Source organism: Lagopus leucura, unplaced genomic scaffold, assembly GCF_019238085.1.
Source record: "Lagopus leucura isolate 7727_CA_CO unplaced genomic scaffold, USGS_WTPT01 Super-Scaffold_100040, whole genome shotgun sequence".
Lineage (NCBI taxonomy): Eukaryota > Metazoa > Chordata > Aves > Galliformes > Phasianidae > Lagopus > Lagopus leucura.
Window position 1 is genome coordinate 5,129,780 of NW_024962289.1, and position 26,186 is coordinate 5,155,965.

General features: G+C 41.4%; 2 protein-coding genes across 3 annotated transcripts in view; one reads left to right on the forward strand and one right to left on the reverse strand.

The window, feature by feature from the left end:
• The window catches only part of GAS7 (growth arrest specific 7), a 104,385-nt gene extending 95,382 nt beyond the window's left edge, over positions 1-9,003 (forward strand). For both annotated transcript variants that reach the window (XM_042883835.1, XM_042883836.1), the window contains exon 14: positions 508-9,003. In XM_042883835.1, the coding sequence (XP_042739769.1) occupies positions 508-621 (114 nt within the window). In that variant the 3' untranslated portion in view covers positions 622-9,003. The remainder of the gene's footprint in view (positions 1-507) is intronic.
• Positions 9,004-16,712: 7,709 nt separating this feature from the next.
• GLP2R (glucagon like peptide 2 receptor) overlaps positions 16,713-26,186 on the reverse strand; it is a 30,998-nt gene continuing 21,524 nt past the window's right edge. The window contains exons 10-14 of the mRNA XM_042883884.1: positions 24,063-24,151; positions 22,870-23,008; positions 19,616-19,657; positions 17,136-17,447; positions 16,713-17,026 (exon numbers count right to left, since the gene is read on the reverse strand). Coding sequence (XP_042739818.1) covers positions 16,847-17,026; positions 17,136-17,447; positions 19,616-19,657; positions 22,870-23,008; positions 24,063-24,151 — 762 coding nt within the window. The 3' untranslated portion in view covers positions 16,713-16,846. The remainder of the gene's footprint in view (positions 17,027-17,135; positions 17,448-19,615; positions 19,658-22,869; positions 23,009-24,062; positions 24,152-26,186) is intronic.

Here is a 26,186-nt window from a genome sequence, read left to right on the forward strand (position 1 = left end):
TTTCATACCACTGGATCCCAGCTTTTTGTTGGGGTTTTGAATTCGTTTGACCAGCATGAGCTGTTAACAGCTCTCCTACCGCCTCAAAGTCATTTATTCTTGCAAAGAAAGATAGAAAATACACAATTTCACTGTTGGAGAAGGGAGCATATATATTTATATTTTTTCATTTAAAAAGTTCAAAAAACTGTCTAGTTTTCAAATATTAAAAGGCAGGTGGATTATGCTGACCTGTAATGCACGGTTTTGTTTGATGCAAGATATAGTTTGCAGAGTAGGAGTCTGAAGATGGACTGGCCAGTGCCTGCTGTAGGAAGCTTGTCTTTGCCTGGCAAGGCAAGCCTGGTTCCCACCCTGGCTGTTGTTTACCGGCTCAAGTACATGTAGTTCTTGGTTATCTGCAGATGTCACATAGGCATGCTCATAGCTGTTCTACAGTTGAGAGCAATGACCGTCTCTGCTTGAAATGCGCCCTTGACTTTTTAATTCTTGTTTTGTTCATTTCAGACAGTAGAGCTTGTGGATCAGCTGCTTCGGAAAGTGGATCCTGCCAAAGACAGGGAACTGTGGGTAAAAGAACACAAAACTGGAGATATTCGACCTGTGGACATGGAAATATAGACTGTTCTTACAGTTGTGACGAGTCCACTGAATTAACCAGGCTAATGTTTTTTTTCTTGGGGTCAGAAGAGTATAGGGCAAAGGTTGTTCCACTATCAGACACCTTGTAATTTATGCCTGTACAGGCTGTTAAATTTAGTCATGAAATTTGTCCTTGTTGTGCTAAGCCTTAAGCACCAAACATTCCAGGGTGAAGAAAATAGATTTGTGCTTCCCACCAGAAGTTCCCAGTTGCACTCATCTTCCAGAAGAAATCTACTTTCTGGCACAGAGAGAGCTCTGTTCTTCTGTGACTTTTGTGCTACATCCCTTGCATGACTATCGTATATATTATGTTAGAACACCCACTCAGTGCGCTTCTGGCCGGCCAGCAAGTAGGTAACCAAACAGTGCAGGAGGCAAGGAAGTGCTGATCGAGAATCCCAGGCCTGTCACCGACTGCTTTCATAACCACAGACAAGTCAATAAACATTTCTGGCTCCCCCATCAGTTAAACGTACATATCTTGCATCGCTGTTGTATGAGTACATTGATTTCATACAACATAGTTTCCCACAATGGCCCTTTGGAAACACCTACGGAGAAGACCCCTGTTCTCCCTGTTTTATACTCCCTCTCAGGGATATATAAACCCAGTATCATCATTTTTGTTCTAGGCCAATCTATAAAGTGTTACCATCCCTGTTGTTCAACAGGAAAGATTTGGTTGTGCTGTACCTACCTCATTAGCTGTTGGAGTGCCCTCAGTGACAGAAGAAGGTTGCATAGTAAGAAATAAATGAGATGTTCTAAAACTTTCTGCTTATGCAGGATGTTTTCTCGTAAAGACAGCCCTCTAACATTTTGTTTGGGATCTAGATTTAAATTGCTCTTTGTTGGTTTCTGCAGGTGAATATCAGAGCCCTTAGCTATATTTATTCACCAAATTTGCGTAGATGAATTGTGACTTTTAGCTTTTAGAGCCTGATTTTCAAAGGTGCCATGTACTTGTGATTCTAGACTGCATCAGGTGTAGATGTAGGTGCTCAGCATTTCTGAATCAGATTCTTAATGGTTTCTCCTATAGTGTGAACTACCAGAAATTCAGAGCAGCTCCTGGTACAGAGTGTTGTGTAGTTTGGAGACTGGTTTTCAAAATTTTCTTCTCCCAGTGTTATTTCAGATTTTTGCTCTTAATCTGTTTTCCAGCTTCTCTTACTCAAGATTCTTACTTCAAGTCCAGAAGAAAGAGAGAGGTTCTACATTTTCCCTCTTGGAGATCTTCAGAGGCAGCCTGGGTATGGTCTTAGACCATCACCCTTGGTGACCCTGCTTCAACAGCGGGTTTTGACCAAATGATCTTTAGAGGTCCTTCCCAAACACATCCATTCTGTGAGTCTGTGAAACCTTCATTCTCACCACTGTGGCCTTTCCTCATTGTCTACTGTGGTGTTAGCTGCTGTTTTCCAGTGTTATTCCTTTAGATCCACTTTTATCTTGTTAGCATTTCTTTTTCCCCGGTATGGAGCTTCTGTCTTTCATCTGTATGCCCTTCTAGGCTTCTCTTCACCAATCTCAAGTTACTGTGCTGTGAGAAGATCTCTGAGAATTAATCTTTACAAATACAAGCTGAGACATAGAGAAGTCTTATCTGAAATATGTTTTTAATATTGATTATTTTTCTGGCTCGTCATTTCAAACTTGCATTTTCCTGTTGTTCCTTTTTTTTCTTTCCCCACCATTTCTTTACTAGTATAGATAAAAAGATATATATATCTTATCATAGAAAAAAGGTAGAAAAATATCATATCATAGAAAAAAGGTTGGTCACCTTTTATTCACCTGAGTTATTCCCATCTTGCAAATGCCTCTTCAGCTCCTTTCTCCGCTATGTCACTAGCTTTATAAACCTTTGCACATCAGCAGGTGAAGTGTTGTGACTGTTGCATGCTAGGAGCATTGTTCCTGGTGTTACTGATTGTTAGAGCTGACACACTGCACTTTTGTTACACGCTTCAGAATTTGCAGCTGTAATTTTATTCTTGGTGTTGGAAGCACCCAGCATGTTGATACTTGAAACATGGTTTAAGTGTCGCTCAGTCCCAGAGCTACGTAAGACTACACACTTTTCCCTCGCCTCCTGTTCCACTTGAATGAGGAGGTTTTCTGCTAAATTGTCTTTTTCAGTCTTCGTATTCCTTTGTGGTCTGTCTTCAGTATGATTCTTACTGGCATACTGATGTGTACTGCTGTCTCTTCCATGCACTTCAGGGGGCAGGTATTTTTGGTTTGTTTTTTGTTTTCTTTAAACCACAAATGCAAGGTGAGCTTTCCAAACTTCAATACCAAAATTATATACTTAAGAGCTGTATCTAAGGTTGACCCCTGTATTCTAACCCATATTGCAAATTTGAGCAATCTTGATGACCCATCACCACATTCGTGGTTTGATTACAAAAACAAGCTAGTCGTGCACTTTATATGGTATTCTCCTTATTAAATATATGAAATACTCTGTTAGCAATTTATTTTTTCCTCACTTTTTTTTTCACAGATATTTATTATTTTATTTGTTTGTGGCTGGAAATGCTGTCCATTAGCACAAGTTTCTCTCAGGACTGCAATTTATTTTGGTTCCTCTTCTGAGGCGTTCTTAAGCTGCTCTCAGTTCTCACTTGAATTTTCTGATGACTTGGGGTTTATTGGTTTTCTTTGGTTTTAATTATATTATTTCTAGACAGTGATCCTACTTCTACTTTTTGATCCTCTTGAAATGTTGCAGGGAAGCATAAGCTGCACAGAATGATAATTCTTTTGGTGGAGGCTGTATTTTTTTTTCTTCCAAAACACAAGGGGAGCACCTTCACCTAGCTGCTGCTTGCCTTTATTTTGCCCAACTTCTCACTTGGATCTAGTCTGTAATGGGTGAAATGCTTCCTTTACAATAAGACTTAATAATAATTTTCTAGCTGGTAAAATCATTAGGAGTGTTTTGCTATTGCTTGTAAATAGTTTCCATCTTATTTCCTGGGAATGATACACCTTCGTGGTATCACACTGCAGAAAGTGGGATCTGTGATTCTTTGCCCATTGCATTCTCTGACTGATGGATCTTGGACAACGTGAGGCATAACAAATAAGGGAGTGCTGGAGACCTGGTGTTTCTGAATGGACTTCATCTTTTAAACTGCTAGTGGTGGTTTTGTTCCTAACAGGTGAAAATTCAGCATTTCTTTATTTATCTTCCAATAAATTGAAAAAAAAGCAGTTGTTCCCAGTCTTTACTTCTCCGGACCAAGATCAAGCTTGATGTTAGGCTGCAGCATACATGTGAAAGCATGAGGATGTTTCAGTGTGACTGATTAATAGGAACACCAGAATAAGTCTCTTGCCTCCATAGGTCCTGAGCCCAGGTGTGATCTCGTTCTTTTTCTCGCTGGCTAGTACACACATCATACAAGTTTTTACTGTTCAAGACACTGCAAATAATACACTTTTTTGTGGTTTGGTGTGGCTGTCTTGCATCTTCACATGGCTCCCTGGTCACAGAGCAGAAAATGGGCTGTTGATCAGCATTGATTGTTTTCACCTAAAGAAGTGCAGTACAGTTTGTGGGAATTTGCCTCTGACTCCCATCTTGTAGGCCTCCTTGCCCTGGTGTTTTTTGAAGCTGCCTGAGCTTCAGAGCCCTGCCCCTTCTGTGCAGCTCCTTCTCTACCCAAGTGGTGTAGTGATATTATTCTGGTCTCATGCTGCCAAGCCTCTGGTTTCCCACTGATTGATCTCTGCTTCAGCCAGAGCTTTTGAGCTCTTGTCTGAGGTAGAGGGCTCCGTGAACTCCTGTGGCTTTGAATCCTTTGAATGTTCTCAGTCAAAACAAAGTTTTATGCAACTGTAACCTCAGCTTCCTAACAGAATGTTGTTATTTTATTCATTGTTCCAGCCTGCCTGTAAATTCTCTTTTCTGGCTCAAGGCACTGTTAATAGGAAGTCCTTTTTGCAAGTCTTTCCTGGAGATATTCTTTTAGGTCTTTTTTTCCTAACAGTATTAGTTCCGGATCCAATGCTGCTGGCTAATTTCTGTTTGAATTAATGAACTGAAAGTGATGAATTATTTGCCATGTGAGCCAAGTTCACTCTTCTGTGTCACTGCCAGGATTCCAGTCGCTTTCATAAATCAAGATCCAAAAAAGCCTAATTCTCAGATTTCCAACCTACTGTAGATTCTCAATTTTCCATAACCCACGTATACTAGTTGCTTTTGTATGTTGAGCCTGGTGGCTCTCATCCAACTTAGGATGTTCCATGATTCTGTGGACTTCTGTTGAAAGAATGCAGTTGTTCTCTGTTAGGAAATCTATTATTTGATACTGAGATCTTTAGAGATGGTTTTAATTTATTTTTTTAGATGTTGGAAGATGGTAACAACATTGAAAGACATGGGAATCCTGCTTATGTTCTCAGAATACTTTTTCTCCTCTGCAGCCCTGCCTGAGCTGCTGTGCAGTAGCTGTGTTCCCTCCATGTTGAACAGCTACAGTACATATTGAAGTTATTTTTCCTTTCATGTGTAACAGGTAGCATGCAAACTTGTTCCCTGCTTTTGTTTGCACTTCACGCATCCTGAGTTTTGTGTTGCAGAGTTAACTGTTGTTAATTGCAACCCCGTGCTGTAGTGACAGCAAGTATAGCTATCTTGGAGTGGTGAGTTGCATGCAGATTACCTTCTTTTTTTCTTTTTTTTTTTTTTCTTACAGAAGGTTTCTATAAAGCATTCACGGGAAGCATTTACATGCTGGTAAAAGTCCTAACTGTCCACACCTTTTCAGAATGTCTTCATGCTTGTATCTTTTTTACATCATCCTTCAAATACTTGCTGGAAATGATCTTCCATAGTCTTCATGTAGAAATGTGCACTCTTCCTTTGGCCTTCTGTTTGGAAGTGCTCAGCACTTAGAAATTTCTAAGAGGTGAAGAGAGTGTGCATGGGTGATAACTGAGACCTTGAAAATCAGGCTACTGATTAGGAATGCACAAACTTTTTTTTTTTCTTAGTCTTTCAGTACATATATAAGGAAATACTGAGAAATGAGATTCTCCAGTACTTAATGAATACAGCTGTTGTATGCTGTTCTCAGCAGAGTGACACAACAGCTCTGGAGCACAGGCTGACAGCTCTCCTTTTGCAGTCCCAATGATCCAAATCCCAAATTAAGTGAAAAAGAGGCTCTGACCTTCTGTTTCTTTAGTCACACAGACAGAAAAAGAGCATTGCTTACCCAGGTGGATCCTTCACAATGACGCACCTTAGAAATCCCAACCAGCACCTTTAAGGCACCCCTGGAGTGAGTAGATGTGACTTGGTGTGATCAGTTGTTTGCTTTATTCTGAAAAGAAAAAAAACACACAGCTATTTGCTATTTTGTAATAGCCAGCATACTATTTTGCACTGTTTAGTACAGCCTGCTGGGTATGTTTTTAGAGATGAGGTTCAGACTTCGTTGTCCTGGAAGAGCAGTGTGTTGTTCGCATATCACTGAGCTTTCTGGAACATCTGTAGGCTTCTTGCTCACTAGCATGTATTGATATAGGAGAATGAAGTCCTAGAGCTGGTGGTTACCAAAGTGTTGCTGTGAATAATTCGTGCTATCTGGGCATTCCTCCTGAACTCATACAGTGATCAGGAGGAGCTGTCTGGTGTCCTTCAGTGCGTGGTGGAGGCATCTGACAGTTCACAGAGGAGCCTGCTGGTCTTTGCTTAACAGGATGGGCAACAGTCACAGACACATTGCATTGTACATGGAAGCTAGTAAAATATTTAGCCACCTCAGTGAAATTTGAGCTTCTCAACAGTAGGCACTCATCTCCCTCAGAGATCTGAGATCTCCCTCCTGGTTGCAGTAACAGACTCCTCTCTGAATTTTGTTTAGTATCCTGAAGTCAATAATGTTCCCTCATGTTTGTTCCTTGTTAAAGGGCTCTCTGGCCAGCACCTGGTTGTGCCTGCAGGAATCTGGTAGGTGGCAACACCACACTGATGACTGAAGAATGTTTTTTGGATTTGGCAGTAGCGTTTTGTTGTGTGCCACTGCACTGAACTGGCTGTAAACCGGACTGCATCAAGCCTGGTGTGTCTGTGTTCTCCAGGAGTTTGGAATGTGCAGTCTTTCTGTTGCACAATGGCAGTGTCGTCTTTCACATCAGCAAGTCCTTGTCTTTTCCTGAGAAGAACTGCTGTTTTTAAATAATATCCATTACTTTATCTAATGGTAGATGTTACTCACATAAGAGTGCATCACTCAGTTCGTACTTCTTCATTGTTACTGTACCCACCAGCTCTATTACTGACATACAGCACTTTCCAAGGTGCTCACAGAACATCTCTTTTGCTTTAATGTGCTGCCTGAACTTCACGCTTTTGGATATTTTCTGAGTTTAGGGTGTGCTTGTTTTTTGTTGGCTTTTATTTTGTTTTTTGTTTTTTTTATTTTGGCTTCTGTTTGGATTGTTCCTCCAAGCCTCTGGGCTTGGAAGTGTAGTGACTCTTTTTTGTTGGCCACAGCTTCTTTTCTGGAGATCTTTTCTGAAGGGACCAACCCATAGCACAATTTGACTTAAATTTCTAATCCCATATTCCTGAGAGTAGAAACCTTTTGTGCCTAGTGAAACATCTGATTCTAACAATTGTACATGGATAAAATCTTACAGAGACCAATATGAATTATGTCTTATAATAACAGCATAATAATTACAGAAAAAAAAATATAAATTTGAAACATTCAAATGTAATTCCCTCAACTTACATTAAGTTGAATTGTCCCCGGTGTATCGTATGAGACAAACTCAGCGGACGTTCAGAACAAAAGCTTTTCAGCTGCTGTACTCAGGCTCAGGAGTGCACAACACCTTCATTTTGAATATATGCAGTCTTTCAAGGCTACTGATTTCACAAATAACTGAGCAACGGCTTCTATCACAACCCTACCAAAATTCATCCAGTAGTTCCCCTTGAAGTGCCTATTTAAACTGTACCTGCTACAACCATATAACATACACAGATTCACCCTATGAATTTCCAGAACTCAGGAGCAGCCAGTGCGCACTGAGCCGTGCAGGATTTCCAGCCCTCCTTCTTTGTTCTGCACTGTGCACTCTTCTTAGGGCATCAGCATACCCACAGACCTGCCTTTATCTCACTAATCATTTGCAGTCCAACATAGGTGTCGTAAATACTCAGTGCTGAAAATGGAGTAGGAAATGTTAAGCCATATTAAACTTAGAATAACTGCTTTGGAGGACAGTTACTAACTTTATTTACTGATACATCCTTCAGCATGGGGTCTCAGTAGAATAAGAATACTGCATAAAAATAGTTGAGTAAGGTGACATTTCGGATTTAACTAGTGCTGTTTTGTAAAAACAAACCATAACTCTTCTTTAAAGCAGTTACTTAAAACAATTTTGTCTGGTACTGGAAGTCCATAAAGCTGAATGATTTCAGGGATCTCCTATCTGCCTGACATGAAAATTTTAGTCATTTGAATTTGGGAATGCTCGATGTGAAATCCCATGTTCCTTTGGATATTTTTTCATGTGCTGATAGAGATTTTCAAAATAGCATAAGGAATTTTGATATCCATTTGCCACTCTGTTACTGCTCTATGGCAGGAACACGCTTTACAGACAGCAACTTTATCCATTGTGGAAAAAAGCAGGTAGTAATACTGGGCAAATCTTTTCTTCTAAATTTCCTTCTGGCAGCACAAGATAAGGAAAATTCTACCCAACAGTTTTGCAGACATTCCAGCAGCAGGGATTCAGAGGTAGGCCACATCACTGCTCGTACAGTTAAACAATTTTCTACTAAAATAGGGTTGCCTATTTGGTCCTTTTTGTGTAATTTACTAAATACTTTCTAAACTTTTTGAAAAGTTGTCTTTTGACAGTACTAATGACTTCTTTTTAAAGATGCTTAACCAATATTTTATAATTTTCCATAAATTCTGGCTGATAAGGCCCCTTAAATTAGATTATGTATCATGCAGCCTCTGTCTAAGTAATCAGTAAATCTTGGGTCGTTGTGCAAATTATAGGATCGGTTTCGTTCCATAAAGGTGCATGAAGAAATCGCCAAACTGAAGGGGTTCAATGTAGGAAAGATTTAAGGGGCAGATCTTCAGCTTGGGTAAACTGGCAGAGTTTGGTGGAAGATACTTGATGTCAGTTGTGGATCTTGTCCTTCGATGTTGAAGGCATTTCCTCTACATATTTTCTGTCTTACTGTAAAACTATTTCATATGGTTAAACTGTATTTTGCTATGTTGTTCTGCAGGTTTATATGCACCACAGTGCTCATCTCATCTCCTGTAAAATAAACTGTACAGAGACGTATTGAGCATGGAATTGTCTTTACTAGAGTGTTTCTTCTTCTATCAAAGTCACACACCTTTTGAATGCAGTGATATCAAAGTACACTCGGGGTGCCATACGCACATTTACTGCTTTGGTAATGCTAGTATGGTGAAGCTTGAATTCATACATCAGTAGGGCGTAGTCTGTTTGTATCCTTTTCAGACCTTTGCGTGATATTCAGATGAGTACAGTTGCTGACGTTTCATTTTTATTATGAAACCAGTTTTAAAATCACTGGCAGTTAAGTAGGTTTGATTCTTAAATAGGCAAACTAACTCTGATCACTATGAAAAAATACGCATGGCTTATGTGCTCTGTAAGTCTTGTACACCCAGTCCTTTATCTGCAGGTTCCACGTGTGCCTTGAAGCTTAGTTGAAGAGAAGACAGTTGTCAAATGCTAATAAATTCTTATGTCTCTGATGTGTAATACTGATGGAGACCACAGCACAGAACAAGGTGTCAGCAGCCCTGCAGAGCATGAGCATACTTTCCCAGCAACACAGCAGCCTTGGAAGTAAAGGCATTACCTACACATCTCTTAATCCTCAGTGGAATTTTCTCCTAAGAACTCTTCCAGTGTTGAACTCATCTAAAAACTTACTTTCCTCACCCTCCTGCAAAGTGCTGCCCTGCAGCTATATGATGTGTTTGTAAAAGGAACGCAGGAAGTGCTAGTGAAGGAAATTTCTTAAAAATGGATGTGGTAAGTAGTTGTAGTTGCAGAATTCTCTGCACTCAGAAAAGGAAGAGACAGGTATGACTCTGAGGAAGTTCCACATGAAGCTTGGTTTTCACAGCAGTACGTACTTAGCAATTCTCTTCATGGTGTGATGGATTTCATTTCACCTTATCAACAAAGAGTATTTTCTAGTGTGGAGGAATATGATAGAGCTTTGAACCCAGAGGTGAGGAAATAATGTATTTGCTGTGCTGGTGTGGCACCCTTAGAGGTGCTGCAGGACCAGGATCAGCCATCAGGCATAGGTGGTGACACTTAGATGTGAAGCACAGAATTTTTTACACGTTTTGCACAAGAACACCAGTGCTGGTATTTTGCAATCAAGGCAGTAATTTTAAAACACCAGTCTGGATTTCACACTCAGCCTCTGACCCTCCCATTCCTCAGAGGCAGAAAGAAAGCTGGAGGGACATTGATGAAGGGATTTATTTCAGAACGCTTTTGGAACTAATGTATACTTTATACCTCAAACTGTTATCTAATGCTTCAGTAGTTCCTGTTAATTGTAAAGTTCGGTCTACATTTTTGCTGTTATGAGCAATATGATCTTGAACTCGCCAGGTGAGTACTTAAAATTTGTAAATATTTATATCAGAGCTGCACACACTCCAGATTTTTTGAGCCAGGTCTTGCTCTGGGTGCTGCTCTTCACCTTCGTTCTGCTTGTGCGTGGTTCCTGTGCCCTTTGGTCTCGGTCTTACTGAAGGCAGAATTTCAGAGCAGTTTAATTGTGAGTAAACTTGAGAACAGCGCGCTTTCTGTGCTGCTATGTCTGGGCATGTGCCCAGGTGGGATGTGCCCAGCCCCTTCAGGGGCATCTTTGAACTACTGGCCCCATTGAAGAAAAGAGGCCCAACACAGTTCTGAGAATTGTTGTGAACACAGAGGAAACTGTTGCTGGGTGTTCATTTTTAAATTATTGGAGGTGGTGTGCCCAGCATAGATTTCCTACAGATAGTTCCCTGCAAGCAGCTTGCTACCCAAAGGGAGCCCTGGGATTACCTGGGGGGCCCTTCGGCTCTCCCTCACAATTCAGGACCATTTCTGCCTCTGAAATTGCACGTTTTGTTTTTTGAAATGTCTTTCTGTCCCTTACACTGAATGTCAGTGTGTCTCTTTGCCTTACTGTGTTTCAGACTGAGGAAGCTGCAGCTATGCTGAGATCACCAGCCCTGTTGTCAGGACTGGTGATGGGGCATGTGCAAACACAGGGCTGGAAGCACAACAAGCCACATGTGTCAGCTGCCTGCTCGTTAATATTTGGCGTTGTTCTCTTATTGACTCACCTCGCTCTCCGCCAGAATTTATAGTCTTGCTGTGTATCCTGACTTGGAATGGAAAAAGGAAAGAGGAGATGTTTCTAACAGCATCCTTTTCTGTACGACCTTGATGTGTGGTATGGTCAGCAGAGGGCAGCACCACACTGTCAGCACTGCATATTGTATTTCCAGTACCGCGGCTCAGCCATAATTTCCAAATCCTTTTTTTTTTTTCATGCAGAGATACATCAGTTAAAGTCTCCCAGGGTAGAGCAATGGTGGATCAACACGAGTATTCTCTGAAAGGGTAGGCCATAGCTTGCAGCTCGGGAGAAGGGATAATCAATTTTTGTACCACAGAGAGCTACAGTCTTGGAAATGCCAGCACACCCAACACCTTTGCCTGCTGGGTGGAGGACAAAAGCCATTCAACATGGTTGGGTTAGAAGGGGTCTCAAAGCCCCCAGACTGCCCCTGCCACGGACTGGTTGCCCCTCCAGCTCAAGCTGCCCAGGGCCCATCCATGGCCTTGGGCACCTCCAGGGATGGGGTACCCACAGCTCTCTGGGCAGCAGTGCCAGGGCCTCACTGCCCTCTGAGTAAAAATTTTCCTCTACACATCCAACCTGAATCTCCCTTCTTCTAGTTTAAAACTAGAAAAAAAATCACTGTCAGACTGTATAAAAAATCAGTCTCCCAGGATTCACCTGTTTTCATCCACCTGTTGGTCACTGGATAAGCACAAGACAACTCTGTTCTGCAGGGCTTACGATGGACAGAAACAAATCAGGTTGCAGACAGGCAGAGATGCCCACTGTGATTTGCAATGCTCATGGAGGAATTCATAGAAGATCACAGAGCAGGAGCAGTCATAACTAATGCCAAATGAAGGTCAAATGAGTCAAATGAAGTACAGAAAACTTCCTCTGTAGGCAAAATAGGCTGAAGGTGTTCGTGAGGCTTTACTGACACATGACCTTCATAAGGCCCTTAAAAGCAAAACGTGCAAAATTAATGTAAATGTTTTAACACAGTTCTAGTATTCTTTACAGTTTTGCTATACAGGTGCCAACTACCATTGCTCTCGCATGGTTTCCTTAAATACTATTGCAAGTTCTGAAGTAAAGGTCAAGACTCAATGGCCCCGAGAGGGCTGTTTGTAGACCTTACACTGAATCTGACCACACACGAATGAAATTTTGGGAGTCAGGTTCTTCTATCTGGAGTCAAACCATAAACATAGTAATGTCACATTTCTTACTCAAAGAATCTTTCTTGTCTAAATTACTGTCTCAGCCCTTATACAAATAAAAGAAAAATTACAAGCATGCACTTGTGAAGTATTTATTATAGAGACAAACAGTTCAGATTCGCTGGTTACACTGCATGCTCTGTTTATGTTCTTTTTTTCCCTTCGGGTCCCTGAAAGTAGATGAGAACTTCTAGCTCCAATTTAATTTGACTTCCTGTTTTATAAAGCTGACAAGCAGACACTCAGTCTCTCGCAGCTGCAGCATAAATTATAGTCATCATATTTACAGACCTATGATTTTTTGTAGACTTAGCAAATGCTTTAAGACTGCGTCATTTGCTTCTGCTCGCTGGAAGAGAGAAGAATGCTCTTTCTGAATCAGCTGCTTAAATATATTTAAGCTAACCTCTGCAGTGTGGCTGCAGTCATCCTCTGCTCACAAGTTCAGGCTTCAGGAACTCTTTTTACTTCCCCTTCACTTCCTGGCAAGCAAACATACATAAAGGGGGAAATATTGCTGGATTGTAAAGTATTTAAGGTGAAAGTAAATAAAATAAAAATTTGTACCAGGCCAAAACTATACAGCCCAGTATCTTGGCTTGGACAGTGACCAGAAAGTACTGGTTTCTCAGGGAAGGATGAAACCTTTATACTGAAATGCATTTTGATTCTTCCAAATGTTTTCTCCCGTGAGTTCATTTCTGAATTCATATATATTTCCCATGGCATTTTGAAGAAAACAGCTGCAAAGCACAGTGATGTTGCCTGCAACTCTCCAAGTTAGTTTGTTGTCATAATGCTGGTATGGAGAAGACTGCTATTTGCCTTTTGTGGTCCCACAATCTGGCAGCTCACTGCCGTATTTCTCCCTGCCTGCCCCAGTCATTTGCTTTTCAAAGCATTTTTCACCCAGTGGCATCTTCCCATCCAGCCTTCTCTTCCTTGAATTCCAATTATTCCCCAAATTACTTCAGCTGCCACCTCTCCCTCTCCAGTCCTTCACCCTTACCCTCTGAACACTGCTTTGTTATCACACATCTGCTGTTCTTGAAGAATTAAATCACATTAATTGCCTCCACAAATTCACTCTCTTCATTTCCAGCACTTCAATCTTATCTGCTGCTTTTCTTGCTCTCACTGTAGCCCTGCCAGGTCTGTATCCCCATCCGTGCCTCATGCAAAGCTGCAGGAGCAGCCTCAGTATGCACTCCTGTATGCCCTGACTGCAGGGATTTCCACATTTAATATATCCCAAAGTCCCCCTTAGCGCATTCCAGAAGAGTAACAAGGGATTAAAAAACCAAGAGCAATTCAGGGCTGCAGGGAGAACCTCTCAGCTGCTTCGGGCAGATGAGTGGTGCTGCAAGGCAGCAACAAAAGCTGCTGGGGGTGGGAGCCCTCTAAACCTTCCCCCTGGCAAGATCCATGCAGGTTTTGCTGGAGTGGTGTGCGATGCAGAGCAGCTGCCTGCCGATGTGACAATTCAGGATAGGTCAGTTGTTGGGAACCCTCCAGGGTAGTTCTGTAGGTGCTGAGCCCTAGGAAGCACAGCAGCTCTGTGACCCTGCTGGTGCAGGTGATGGGAGGTTGGGTAGGAGTGGAAGATAGCGTTCTATAAACTTCATACATGGAGGCTGATATCTGGCACGTGACTTCTTGGGTTGTAGAAGAGTGGGAGGTAGAAAGCAACATCTTCTGCTGTGCAAATCTCAAAGCAATTACAGTGCAATTTATTGTGTTGATCAAGAAGAAAATCTAGGCAGTTACTCTTTGTGACCTCATCTATAGTGAAGCTTTGAAGGACACTCAAATGTGTGAAAATGAGGGAAAACTTTTTAGGCTGCAAGTGAGAATGCAATCCCAAAGCGCTATACAGGCAGGCCTAAGAACCAGCCCTGAAGCACAGAGGAGAGGGAGGAGCAACTGGATGTGAGAAGTGAAAGGGAAGAAAGAAGCCAAAATCACTCTTGCATCCTATTTCATCTCTGCCACTGATACGGTCCATGGTGCCTGTGGTTAGGGCCTGATGAAGTTGGACTGCAGAATCCCTGCAAGTCATCTCTCATCTTCAGCATTAATAAGGTTCTCCAGGCAGGGAAATAATCTTGCTGTGAGGAACAGAACATTGTAAAATCAAACATGAGTTTAAAAGTGTTGTGTAGACAGAAATCTCAGAGAGACTCAGCTATGCAAGAGGAAGAGGGCACTCCTGGAGGGATGGTGAGAAGCCCAAGACCGTTGCTGTTGTCTGCAGATTTTGCTGAGCATAAAATCAGTGCTGCCTCCAGAGAAGGTAAAGAAAACTGAATGGGGTAAAACAGAGAATTTTAGAATCACAGAATGCTTTGGGTTGAGGGGACCACAAGGATATCAAGTTCCATCCCCCCTGCCGCAGGGGAGGCCACCAACCTCCAGATGTGGTACCAGACCAGGGCCCCATCCAACCTGGCCTTGAACACTTTCAGGGACAGAGCATTCACAGTCTCTCTGGGCAGCCTGTTCCAGCACCTCAACACTCTACCTGTGAAGAACTTCCCATTGACATCCAACCTAAACCTTCCCTTCTTGAGCTTAATACCATTTCCCCTTGTCCTATCACTGCCTACCCTTGTAAAAAGTTTATTCCCCTCCTGTTATAATCCCCTTTAAATGCTGAAAGGAATTTATTTGTGATGGGAGAAAATAACCATTGAATGTGATGCACATGATACAAGAAGAAGTTGAGTTGACAGACATGGCCTGATGGTGTGGCAGCGCCCACTTAATTTCCTGAAGATAATTGCAATGACATGGCTTACAGCAGTTGCATCTCGCAGTTGTTCTGTGTGACTTCGGGACTGACTATGAATGTACTCCAAACCAACTTGCTCAGCACAGCATAGGATTTGTGAAGACTTGAAATGGAAACAAAAACACTATAGTAAAAAGGTATTTTACTGAGATACAATAAATTTCTTAAGCAGTTTACATTTTTTATCACCTCCATAAGATGCATTCTAAACTGCTGAAGGCTTTTTAATAGCATAAACAAAATCTCTGGAAGAAGTAAATCTTTAAATTTGAGAAGACATCAGCAGATATGTAGTGCTGGGTGCCTGTAAACCATTGCATTAAAATGATATAAGCAAAACAGACATTCTAGAAAAAAAGCCTTTAAAAAATGAGAATATATTTTCATATTGATCAAATATTTACTTTTTAATAATATGTTATCTACATATACTAAAGAAACTAAATTTTTAACTTTGATAAAACTATAAAAGAAATACTTTTTTGAAAACTACCAGAAATTTGATGGTTCAAATGTGTTCTTGATCTGGCACTCGTCAATGAACTTATCTGACCTCTGCACAAAAGCAGTATGTCACAGCAGGTGACATTGGTAAGTTTTATAACCTACACAAAATGAATCTGCTCAAACAACAGATCGAAGATACAGGCAACTTCTCTCCAAAAAGTGCCATCACCTTTAGGTGTCAGCAGAGGTCTGGGGACAGAGCAGCACTGTGGGGAGAAGCAAGGGCAGGGAAGGCCAGCTGCAGTGTTGGCACCCGGTAGGGAGAAGGAAAGATGGAAGAGCAGAGCCCAGGGGCAGATCTGAACTTTGCTTAGGGGACATCTGCTGTGTTTTATTACATCTGCAAACATTCAGAGTGTTTGCCAGCAAAGTACAGCAGATAATCATAACAAATGCTATGTAACTTGCTGCTGGCTCAGTGTATGTGCCTGGAGCATAGATTTATATTATAGATAAATATTATTTGCTAATCTTTATTTTGCCTTTTTCTTTCTCCTTTCAGTATGCCAGATGGCTTGTGTTGGCAAGTTTGCAGGCTGGCTCATCAGATAGATATTAACAAACTTGAATTCCTCAGGTCCGCAGGTGAGCTGTGTATGACTGTGAAAATTTCAACATGACTCTTTTTAAATGCTAGTGGATAAATTTCACAATTATCTTTCCATGCAGACACAATCACATATACACTATCCATGCTGGGTACCTCAGGGAAGGTGGAAGCAGCACTTCCCACTGATCTGTTTTGTTATTTAGGTCAGTCATAATGCATGTCTTCAGAACAGGTAGGGTAATGTAACGTGCAGATGTATCAGAGTGTTTGTGGTTTGTGCCAAAAAATAGTGAAAACTAAAATGAACACTTCTGTCAAAATTTTTCATTTGGTCATTTAAAAAAGAACAAGTACTTTTTGATCTGTCACTTCATATAGGCATTTCCAGCACTAAACCACAAGGGAAGAAGCTTAAGCATCCAAGCCAAAATTTGCTTCATCCCAAGCCTTTTTGTATATTGTGTTGCTTAAATAAAATGCATTTAGGTTAACCTGAAGCTAGATGTTTTTTTGTTTTGTTTTGGTTTGTTTTTTTTTTTTGCTTGTTTTTTGAATTGAAGGATTATTTCAATCTGCAGAGAAAAATTTCCAAATCATGCAGCTATAAAAGAGAAAACCAAACAACAAACAACTTTGTTGTGTGAATAGGACATGTATGGATGAAGCTGATGGGGGAGAAATTGACCAGTCTGTTAATTTCCAGCATACATCCTGCTCCCCTGTGTACATCCCTTTCAGCATGCTATTATCTCTGTTGGCCAACCCAAAGGATTTTTTGATACACCTGTTCCTCCCCAGCCACATGGGTTAGGAACAGTCAAATTTTTCACAGGTAGTTGAGGTGGGACAGCTGAGCCTGGTAGGAAGTAGGACTGCTTTCTCTCTGTATTGCACATCACAGAGATCTGTGCAGCCTGGAGATGAAAGAAGAATCTTTTTTTCAAATCTTTTGAAGTACTGTGGCTGTTGGAAGGTGCTGTCCTGGTGGACTTCTTTCTAGATCTCACTTTCTTCAAAGACCACCTCCTCAGTTGTCTCTCCAGTGGTCACTTCTCCTTCGCTGCTGTCTGACACACTTGCCTGCAGACGAGGTGGAAGTGCACAGCCTTGCTCTGTGCATGGAACTGCCCTCTGCTTCGCCAGCAACTGCTGGAGCTTCATGCCCCAGGGCTCACTCACCTCCAGGCACAAGTGGTTGCTGCTGAGGTGCTCTTTTTTCTCTTTCTGTGAACATCTCCTGAGGTATTTGATGTTTTGCCCAAGAAAGCAGAGTTTACGACCAAAGGGTTCTGCCAGCAGGAAGCGGGACCACTGCTTGTGGAGTTCTGCTTTTACCTGAGGGGAGGAGAAAACAGGTGATGCCTTACGCCAGCCCAGCAGTGCACTCATCCAAACACTGGCAATTAAAGAAGAGGGACTGCAGAAGTGCTGAGTGTCTTGTGCCTTTGGAGTCACCTTGCAGCTGTGATGGTCCTTGTAGTGCAGAAATGGGCTTGTTTGCTAAGGGAGCCTTCGGGCTCCCACCCTCTTCACTCAAACTCAGGAAAGTTTTTCCAGTGCCTGAATCCCTCTCTGTAATTTGATGTATTATGACCCTGATCTGTGTGAGGGGAGAGCTCAAGCCCGTTCCATGTTTACAGCCTGATGAAGTGAAGGAAAACCCCAAGGGCTGTGGAAATGAGGACTGTGTGGCTTTTCCACAGTGTTGTGCTCAGAGATCAGGTTTGTTTTGCTGATTTTTTTTTAATTTGGCAGCCTGCCTTAAGTCCCCAACACTCAATGTCCTGTTTTTCCCTGCCCCGACCCCAGCTCTGCTCTGCAGATGGAAATCAGGCCTCAGAGCCCATGCAGAAGAGCAGCCCCCACTTCAACTGTCAAAATGTTTGGCCTGAGAGCTCAGCTCAGCTGGGATCTAAAAGCCCCCCAAAGCAACTTTTAACTGCTGATGAGTGTTGCTAGTAGTTCTGTGCCCCTCATAAATGTTGGACAAGTTCTCCTGTGCTGCAGATGAGCACCAGGTCTTTGACAGTAATTTGGAAGTTGTTCTAGGTTTCTTGGTTAAAAATTAGGATTGCATGCCCTACATTTTCTCTACAGCTCATATCTTTTTTTTTTTTTTTTTTTTTTTTTTTGCCTTTAAAAAGGTGTTCAGAATCGTGTACAAGTGTCAGTATACCACAGTATACACAATATAAGTGCAGTGTATACCACATCAGCTGCTCCCAGGCTGACTATAAGGGAGGTATAAACAGAAAGCTTCAATTTAGAAAATATTTAAAATTGTGACATGAATTCCTAAGCCTACACAAGCCTCATTTACAGAGGCAGCCTGTAATGATCTGGTGTGGCCATGCCAAGACTGTGTGCAGCTGTGGCAGCGATGAAGGCCTCCAGTACCGGGCTGCAGAGCAGAACGCGGAGATTAAGTGGTTATACTCCTTTACTCAGTGTCAACACTGTATCTGATATTGGGGCCCTCGATGTAACAAATATGGTGATAAGCTTGGACTTTTCAGTAGGGAACAGTGTTGGAGCATTTGCACTTTGAGGAGAGGCTACATGAGTAGCGCTTGTTCATTCTGCTTAGGAGAAAGGCTTCAGTGGAGTTCTGAATGTAGCCTATGAGGAGACTGTGGGGGATTTGGAGGTAGGTACTCTACTGAGGTGTTTTTTGACATGGGAGATAGTTGTCCTAAACTGAAAAAGGAGAAGTTCTTCCTGGAGCTCTGGAAAAGATGGTTCCTTCTGATAGCCGGGAAGCACTAGAGCAGAGGACAGGAGAGGTGGCAGAACCACCGCACTTGATGGTTTTCAATGCCCTGCTGGACAAAACCTGCCTTCTCTGAATTCCATCTCCACAATGCACTGAACAAGAGATTGGACTGGGGTTCTCCCGAGGTCCCTTGTGAGTTTTCTGTGATTTCTCTGCTGGCACCTCCTTGCACAACCATTAATGATCTGTCTCAGTTCTGGCATGGAGCAAATAAAACCCTCAAACTGACCCTTGAGGCTTAGTGGAAAACAACCTCCAGTCAAGAATTGCCTTCACCTCAAATTTAGAGATGTTCTTTGCAGTGCACACATGAAACTGATTTTTCAGCTTGTTGCTTTTTACCATGTAAGCATGCCAGATTTTGCAGCTTTACCTAGACTGTAGGGGAAAGTAAAGCAAGAGTTCAGCCTGGCCAAGGATATAAACTGGGATTTCATCTGTGTAAAGGAGTGGAGTTCAGAGGGCTGACCATAAGCATTCAGTGATGTTTCATGTCATAGAGTATCTATACGTCCACAGTGCCATATATTAACACAAGCTTAACTGAAAGTACTTTGCATTTGAATCCATTTGAATATGAGAAGTCTTGCTTTCTTTATACAAAACAATTACATAAACTTTAAAAGATGTAAGTATGCTCTCCAATAACCAGAGCTAGTCAGTGTTTTCATCCTTCTTGGTGTCAATATGTTTAATTAATTAACCAAAAACTTATATCGCCATCTCTTACCTCTCCATTTGCAAAGCAATATAAAACTGCTACAAAAAAACCCTGTAGGAGACAAACAGTAAGAAGGAAAAGTTAATTATCTGAAGGTTTAATGTAGAGTTGGCACTAGTATTAAAGCCATACAAACACGCAGTGCTATCTAATTTTCAGAATGCAAACTAGTTATGCGTCGTAATTTATCACTGCTATCAAGTACTCATCAATTTATTTTTGTGTGATGCCTTAGCAAATGTAGAGCACATTTGTAGATGTTTTGATGCAGATGCTGAAGAATGGAGGCTCTGCAACCCTATCTGATCTTATGTTTAATCTGTATTTTACTACCATAGAGTTCTTTTTTTCAGACTATTACTGTTATAGTCTAATTCCTGTTCCTAGACATGGTAAAACAAACTGAAATGCATGTCAGAACTCAATATTTAATATTTAATATTGAATCAATATTTAATCAATAATTTAATCAATAATTAATAATCAATATTTAATATGTATATCATTCTTTTTCACATTGAAACTTTTTTTCCCCCCAGAAATATTTCTGTTTTTCTCAGATTTGCAATGAAATTCACAGCAGCTTTAATATTTTTATTATGCCCTCCCATTGACTAATAGCAGTTTGAACCTACAGGGTTCTAACAATCCTCTAACCCTCTCTGTCATGCCAGTGGGTGCAAGGACAGGAGAAAAACCAATTGCAATTGCTTTCTGTGAATATTTTAATTCTACCATCTTTCATGCTCCTTCTGGATAGTGGTTGCAAGATCTGTGTGCTTCTGACATATCCTTTGTCAGTGTAACTTTCAAATGATTCTCTGCATCTGAATTATCTCACAGCATTATGAAAAAATAAATCTGAATATTGAGAGACTTTATGTTGATTAAATACAAGTTGGCTTAAAAAAGCAGTTTTTATGCAGAACTACACATGGAAAAAGAGCTTTTTTTTGCAGAACTTCTTCATCTGAAGATTGTTCTCTCATTGGATAGAAATGCCACGTGTCTCTAATCTCTTACACCATGGAAACTGACAAGCAGAAATAGGGGCCGTACCGCTTGGTGCTGCTAAGAGATGGCCAGAAGTCACCAGAACAGGAGAAGGCTTTGTGAGTGCTGGTGGCATCTCTGTGTTGAATGGAGATTTATTAACCCCCATGTGAATTAAAGCACCGAATGATGCACAGAAACACTGTAAAATGACATCAGAAGGTGGCATGGTTATTTGTATTTGCTGTTTGTTTTATATCCTGATTTCTGTAATGCTTTTGTTGTGCTTTTTGAAAATGTTTGAGTGAAAGACTCCAGGGAAGATCCCAGAGGTGGCTCTTTTCCTTTAATGAAACAGTTTAACTGAGTTTTAAAAGCACTGAGGAGATTTACAGACTAAACAAATGTAATTGGGTACAGTTTATGTGCTTTTTTCACTAATCCCTTAACAAATAATGTTGTGGCTAAAAAAGAGAATCTACAATAAACATCACCCAAGATTTCTGGGTATTCTGAAAAGAAGTTTTGCTTCTAAAGCTTGTCATACAGCAGAGCCTGTAAATAGAACAAAGTTTGTGCTTTTTGGCAGGGTTGAGTAAGCTGTCCTCTGTATCATGCTTCCTTGTCCAAGCCACTAAATAAAAAATTCATTTAAAATGATTATGTTGCTTAAAATAACATCTAGACCCTGCAGCCTCTCCAAGTAAGGATATGTCTAACATACACTTCAACACCATATCAAACAGTCCTCTTAGGGTGATGGTTCCACATGAATTGCCTTCTGCCCGCCTGGACATTTTTCTGCTCAATTGGAAATTTTTCATTAGAGGCTCAAATTGCAGTCAAAGCACTGATGCATACACCAAGGCACTGGAGCATACATACAGATTGAAAACTGAGATTACAATAAATTCTAGTGCTTTGATGCCTTCGTATTTCAGGCTACCAAAGATGGCAAAAGGGCTGAGTTAGTGAGCAAGAAGGACTTCTGGCCCAAAGAATTCCCGGGCACCTCATTAAAGACAGAAGACCTGGATGCTGATGTGTTGTATCACTGAGATTATTAAGGCTGAAAGGCAAGGCAGGGCAAGAGTGTTGAATGAATCATGGAATGGTTGTAAAGGTTCTCTTAGCCCCCCAGGCTCTCCTGCCATGGGCTGGCTGCCCCCCCAGCTCAGTCTAGCAGCAGTGCTGTGGCCTCTCTGCCTCTAGGTAAAGAATTTCGTCCTCATATCTAACCTACATTTCCCTTCTTTTAGTTTAAAACCATTCCTCCTTGTCCCATCACTATCAGACCATGTAAAAAGTCTTTCTCCTTCCTATCAGCTCGCCTGAAGTTCTGGAATGCCACAGTGAAGTCTCCGTGGAGCCTTCTCCATGCTGAATACCCCCAGTTCCTCAAACTACCTGGAAAGGTAGTTAAATGGGAGTGCTACATGTAAAAAATCAATACTCAGCAACTTTGTATAATATGGATTGATGCATACAGCAGTGCAGTGACTGGTATGTCCATTCCTAAGCCTTTCTAAACTGCAGGATAAAGTTACCATGAAACACGAGTGTAGTTATGCATAAGTGATGGTGAGAGTGGTGAGATTCACTGTTCATTTTCAGTAATGGCTAGCTGTGGAATTTGGACTATTTAGCATTAACCGCTATAATGGAGCATGCTTCCTTTACACATACAATTTCCCCTACACATATACAATTACCCAAAATGGAGTGAAACTGTTCCTTGTATCTGCAGGTATTGTGCCCATTTTCTCTTATCTTTCTTTTTTTTTTTTTTTTCTTTTCTTGTTGTGTGATATGACATAATCATTGTGGTGTATTTGACATATGCTGAATATAGAAAATTTGCTGAAGAACATGAACCCAGGCCCAACCTGCTTCTCCTGACTACAAAATCAAGAGGTCACTTTAAAATTGTAATAAAATTCTGCCCAGTGTTTTTAAAGAATTAATTTACATGAAACACTACTTAAAATAGGCTGGTTTTATTCTGTTTTCAGGTCAGAGATCTGTCACTATCAGAGAACACAGGATATGCTCTGTCTGATAACATCAGACTCCTTTTTTTGGACTTTTGGGTCACCATGTTTTGAACACTCCATGTATTTTTTATCATCTCTATTGTATATTTACAGACATTACAGGCCACAGTAAACTATTTTAAAAGGATTCTATACGCCTGTGGAATCTACACATAAACAACATACGTAGGTAGTGGGTATGTAACGCCTAAAAAATACTTGCAGAACAGTACTTACATGAAATGAACTCATTGTCAGCTGAATGAAAAGTCTTACGTGTCTTGGAAATCCTTCCACCTGTTCATCAGTGATGAAGGAAAATATAAACTCATGGATCCCCAGCAATGGAATCAGCACAAGTGTAGATCTTGCCAGTCTTAAAAAGAAAATATTTAATTATGGTATTTCTCAACATCCTTAGTGCAAAAAGTGGATCTACATAGAAATGATTCCAGAAATGATTGCCCAGCTAACTAGGGGGCTCTCAGTTAGCTAGATATTGACAAATGTGATGTTGATCTGTAAGAAGGGAGGAAGGAGATCTGGGGGATTAACACACCTGTCAGTCTGACATCCGTGCAGGGAAAGTCATGCAGCAGAGCATCTTGGGTGAAATCATAAAGCATGTGCAGGACAACAAGTGATCAGACACAGTCAGCATGTGTTTATGAAAGGCAGGTCCTTCTTGACTAGCCTGATTTTCTATAAAATGATGACCTGTGTAGTGCATGAGGGAAAAGCTGTAGATATTGTTTACTTGGACTTTTGCGAGGCATTTGATACTGTATCCCACACCTTTCTCCTGGAAGAACTGACTGCTCATAGTTTGAATGGATGGCTAGCCCAGCTAGAAGGCTGGGCACAAAGGGTCACTGTGAATAGAGTTAAATGTGGTTGGCAATCAGTCACAAGTGGTGTTCCTCAGGGCTCAGTACTGTGGCCAATTTTACTGAACATTTTAATCAATGATCTTGATGGAGGGGGTGCAAGCTCAGTCATTTTGCACGGTGCCTGTGTCAGTGAAAAACGGGTAGGTGCTGGTGACCAAGGAAACTAGGAACATTTCACAGATCTTCTGAACATTTCTTCTTTTGAGGGCCCTTTTTCACAATCACAGAAAACAGAAGTTACAGCAGTCAAGGCTGTTTTATATGCATTCTGGACACCCGAGAGAAGAATCCATACTGCATTTTAAACTCTTTGAGGAGGTTAACACACTGATAATGACCTATCTTTATCACTCAGGTAAGAAATTATTTGTGGAGTCTGTTTTCCCAGCTGGCTTCTGTATATCTTATTCTGAATATATTTTACATTGGCAGTAGTGGGTAGGTAAGTGTGTAATCTGCAAGGGAACTGATGTTCTGATGGGAACATTCCGATGCTGTGAAAATAAAAAGGACTAGGATTTCTTGTTATGTATTACATACCTGTATTTGTAGTCATGAAAGCTCATTTGCTGGGCTTTTAGTTTGGAAATCAACATCCTCAAAATTTTTAAGAAGATGCCAAAATTAACCTTGAAAGAAAATACATATTGATTATTTATTAGTTCAGATTCCCTCTGGATTTGAAGTTCGGGACTTTGTCAATTGTGATCCCTCCCTTAGTTTTGGGGCAGTTCTGCTCTCTTTCAGCTTTTTCCTTACACCTTTCAAGTCTCTTCTCTTTATTTATACAGACTGGGGGAAGATGTGCTTGAGAGCAGCCCTGCGCAGAAGGACTTGGGGTTCTGGTGGGCGAGAAGCTGGCCATGAGGCAGCAGTGAGCGCCTGCAGCCTGGAAGGCCAGCTGTGTTGTGGGCTGCATGAAAAAGGGGTGGCCAGCAGGAGATGGAGGTGATTGTCCCCCTCCATCGGCTCCTGCAAGGCCCCATCTGCAGCGCTGCGTCCAGGCCTGGGGCCCCCAGCACAGCAAGGACGTGGAGCTCTGGCAGCGGGTCCAGAGGAGGCACTGAGATGAGCAGAGGGCTGGAGCAGCTCTGTGTGAGGAAAGGCTGAGGGAACTGGGCCTGTTGAGCTTGGGGAAGAGAAGGCTGTGGGGAGACCTCACTGTGGCCTTCCAGTGCTTGAAGGGAGCGTAGAAACAGGAGGGGAATGGTGATAGCATAAGGGGGAATGGTTTTAAAGTGAAACAGGGGAGGTTTAGGTTGGATATGAGGAGGAAGTTTTTGAGCCAGAGGGTGGTGAGGCACTGGCACAGGTTGCCCAAGGAGGCTGTGGATGCCCCATCCCTGCAGGCATTCAAGGCCAGGCTGGATGTGGCTCTGGGCAGCCTGGGCTGCTGGTTGGTGACCTGCACACAGCAGGGGGTTGGAACTGATGAGCATTGTGGTCCTTTTCAACCCAGGCCATTCTATGATTCTATGATTCTTTGATGATTCTATGATATGATTCTTTTCTGGCTCTTCTCTCCACTGCCTTTTGAGAGACAGAGAAAGCTCTGTTGCCCATCAAATGTTTTACTTCTTGATGACTCTGAAGTCATCTCTTCACAGTCTGCTTCACAGTCCCAGCTATGTCCCCTTTCTCTCTCATGCTTCTCTCCAGCTCAGTAGAAGCAAAACAGTCCACTGCTTCTTCTCTAAGGTCATAATTGCTACATCTCTACTACATGTCTACAGCATGACAGAAAATTATACCCTTCTTTCCACACACATCAGTTCCTCAGTATCACAGTCTGAGCAGTCCTAGCATAAGTAAAGTGGATTTCTTCTCTACAATATTTGCTGGACAAATTAGCAGGATGCTGATGAAATCATCTATTTCTCTAATCTTTTTTACACCTTGTCGACTCTGTGAAAATGTAAGTTGTTCTGGGGACTTACCTAACCCTCACCCATCAGAATTCTGTGTTTGTAACCATATCCTCAGGAACTGTTCTGATCATGCTATCTTCATTACCACCCGATTTCAGGTTTAAACTTCTTTTTGAAAACATATTTTAGTCTTGTTATGCCTTACTACATTTTTTTACATTATTCTGGTGCTTGTTTAGACTAATGCTTTCTTCCTATGACCATCAACATTTTTTGTTGCTATTTCTTTGTATCCTTGCTATTGCACAACATACTCTGTAGTTGCTCACCACGTGGTAGTACTGTCCTAAGTAATCTATTCACTGAATAAAGCATTGTAAAAATACAAGAAGCAGGTACTAGAAGGCATTGTGTTAGTTTGTGCAGAGCACTGCAGAAGTCACTGCACAGATACATAGTTGAGAGCTGACACTGAAAATTTTCTTGCTTACAGATTTATAATGTGAAGCTGTGTGCACTGACAGTGAGTAAGAAAGCTCATTTACAATCATTTCTGCCTCATCTTCTCTAATACAACAATTAGATTACGTTTATAGGAAGGATTATGATAGACATAGTTGTGTATGCTATGTAGGATTCTCTGAAAGTAATGCTTGCTATTTATTTCCATGGAAATTACAACAGATATAAAGAGCACTGTAATGCCATTTGATTGTGCAAATTTGCAGCTATGGAACACTTTTTCATGCATCATGGGCCAACATGATAAAATAAGAGATGTTACTTTTGATGCAGC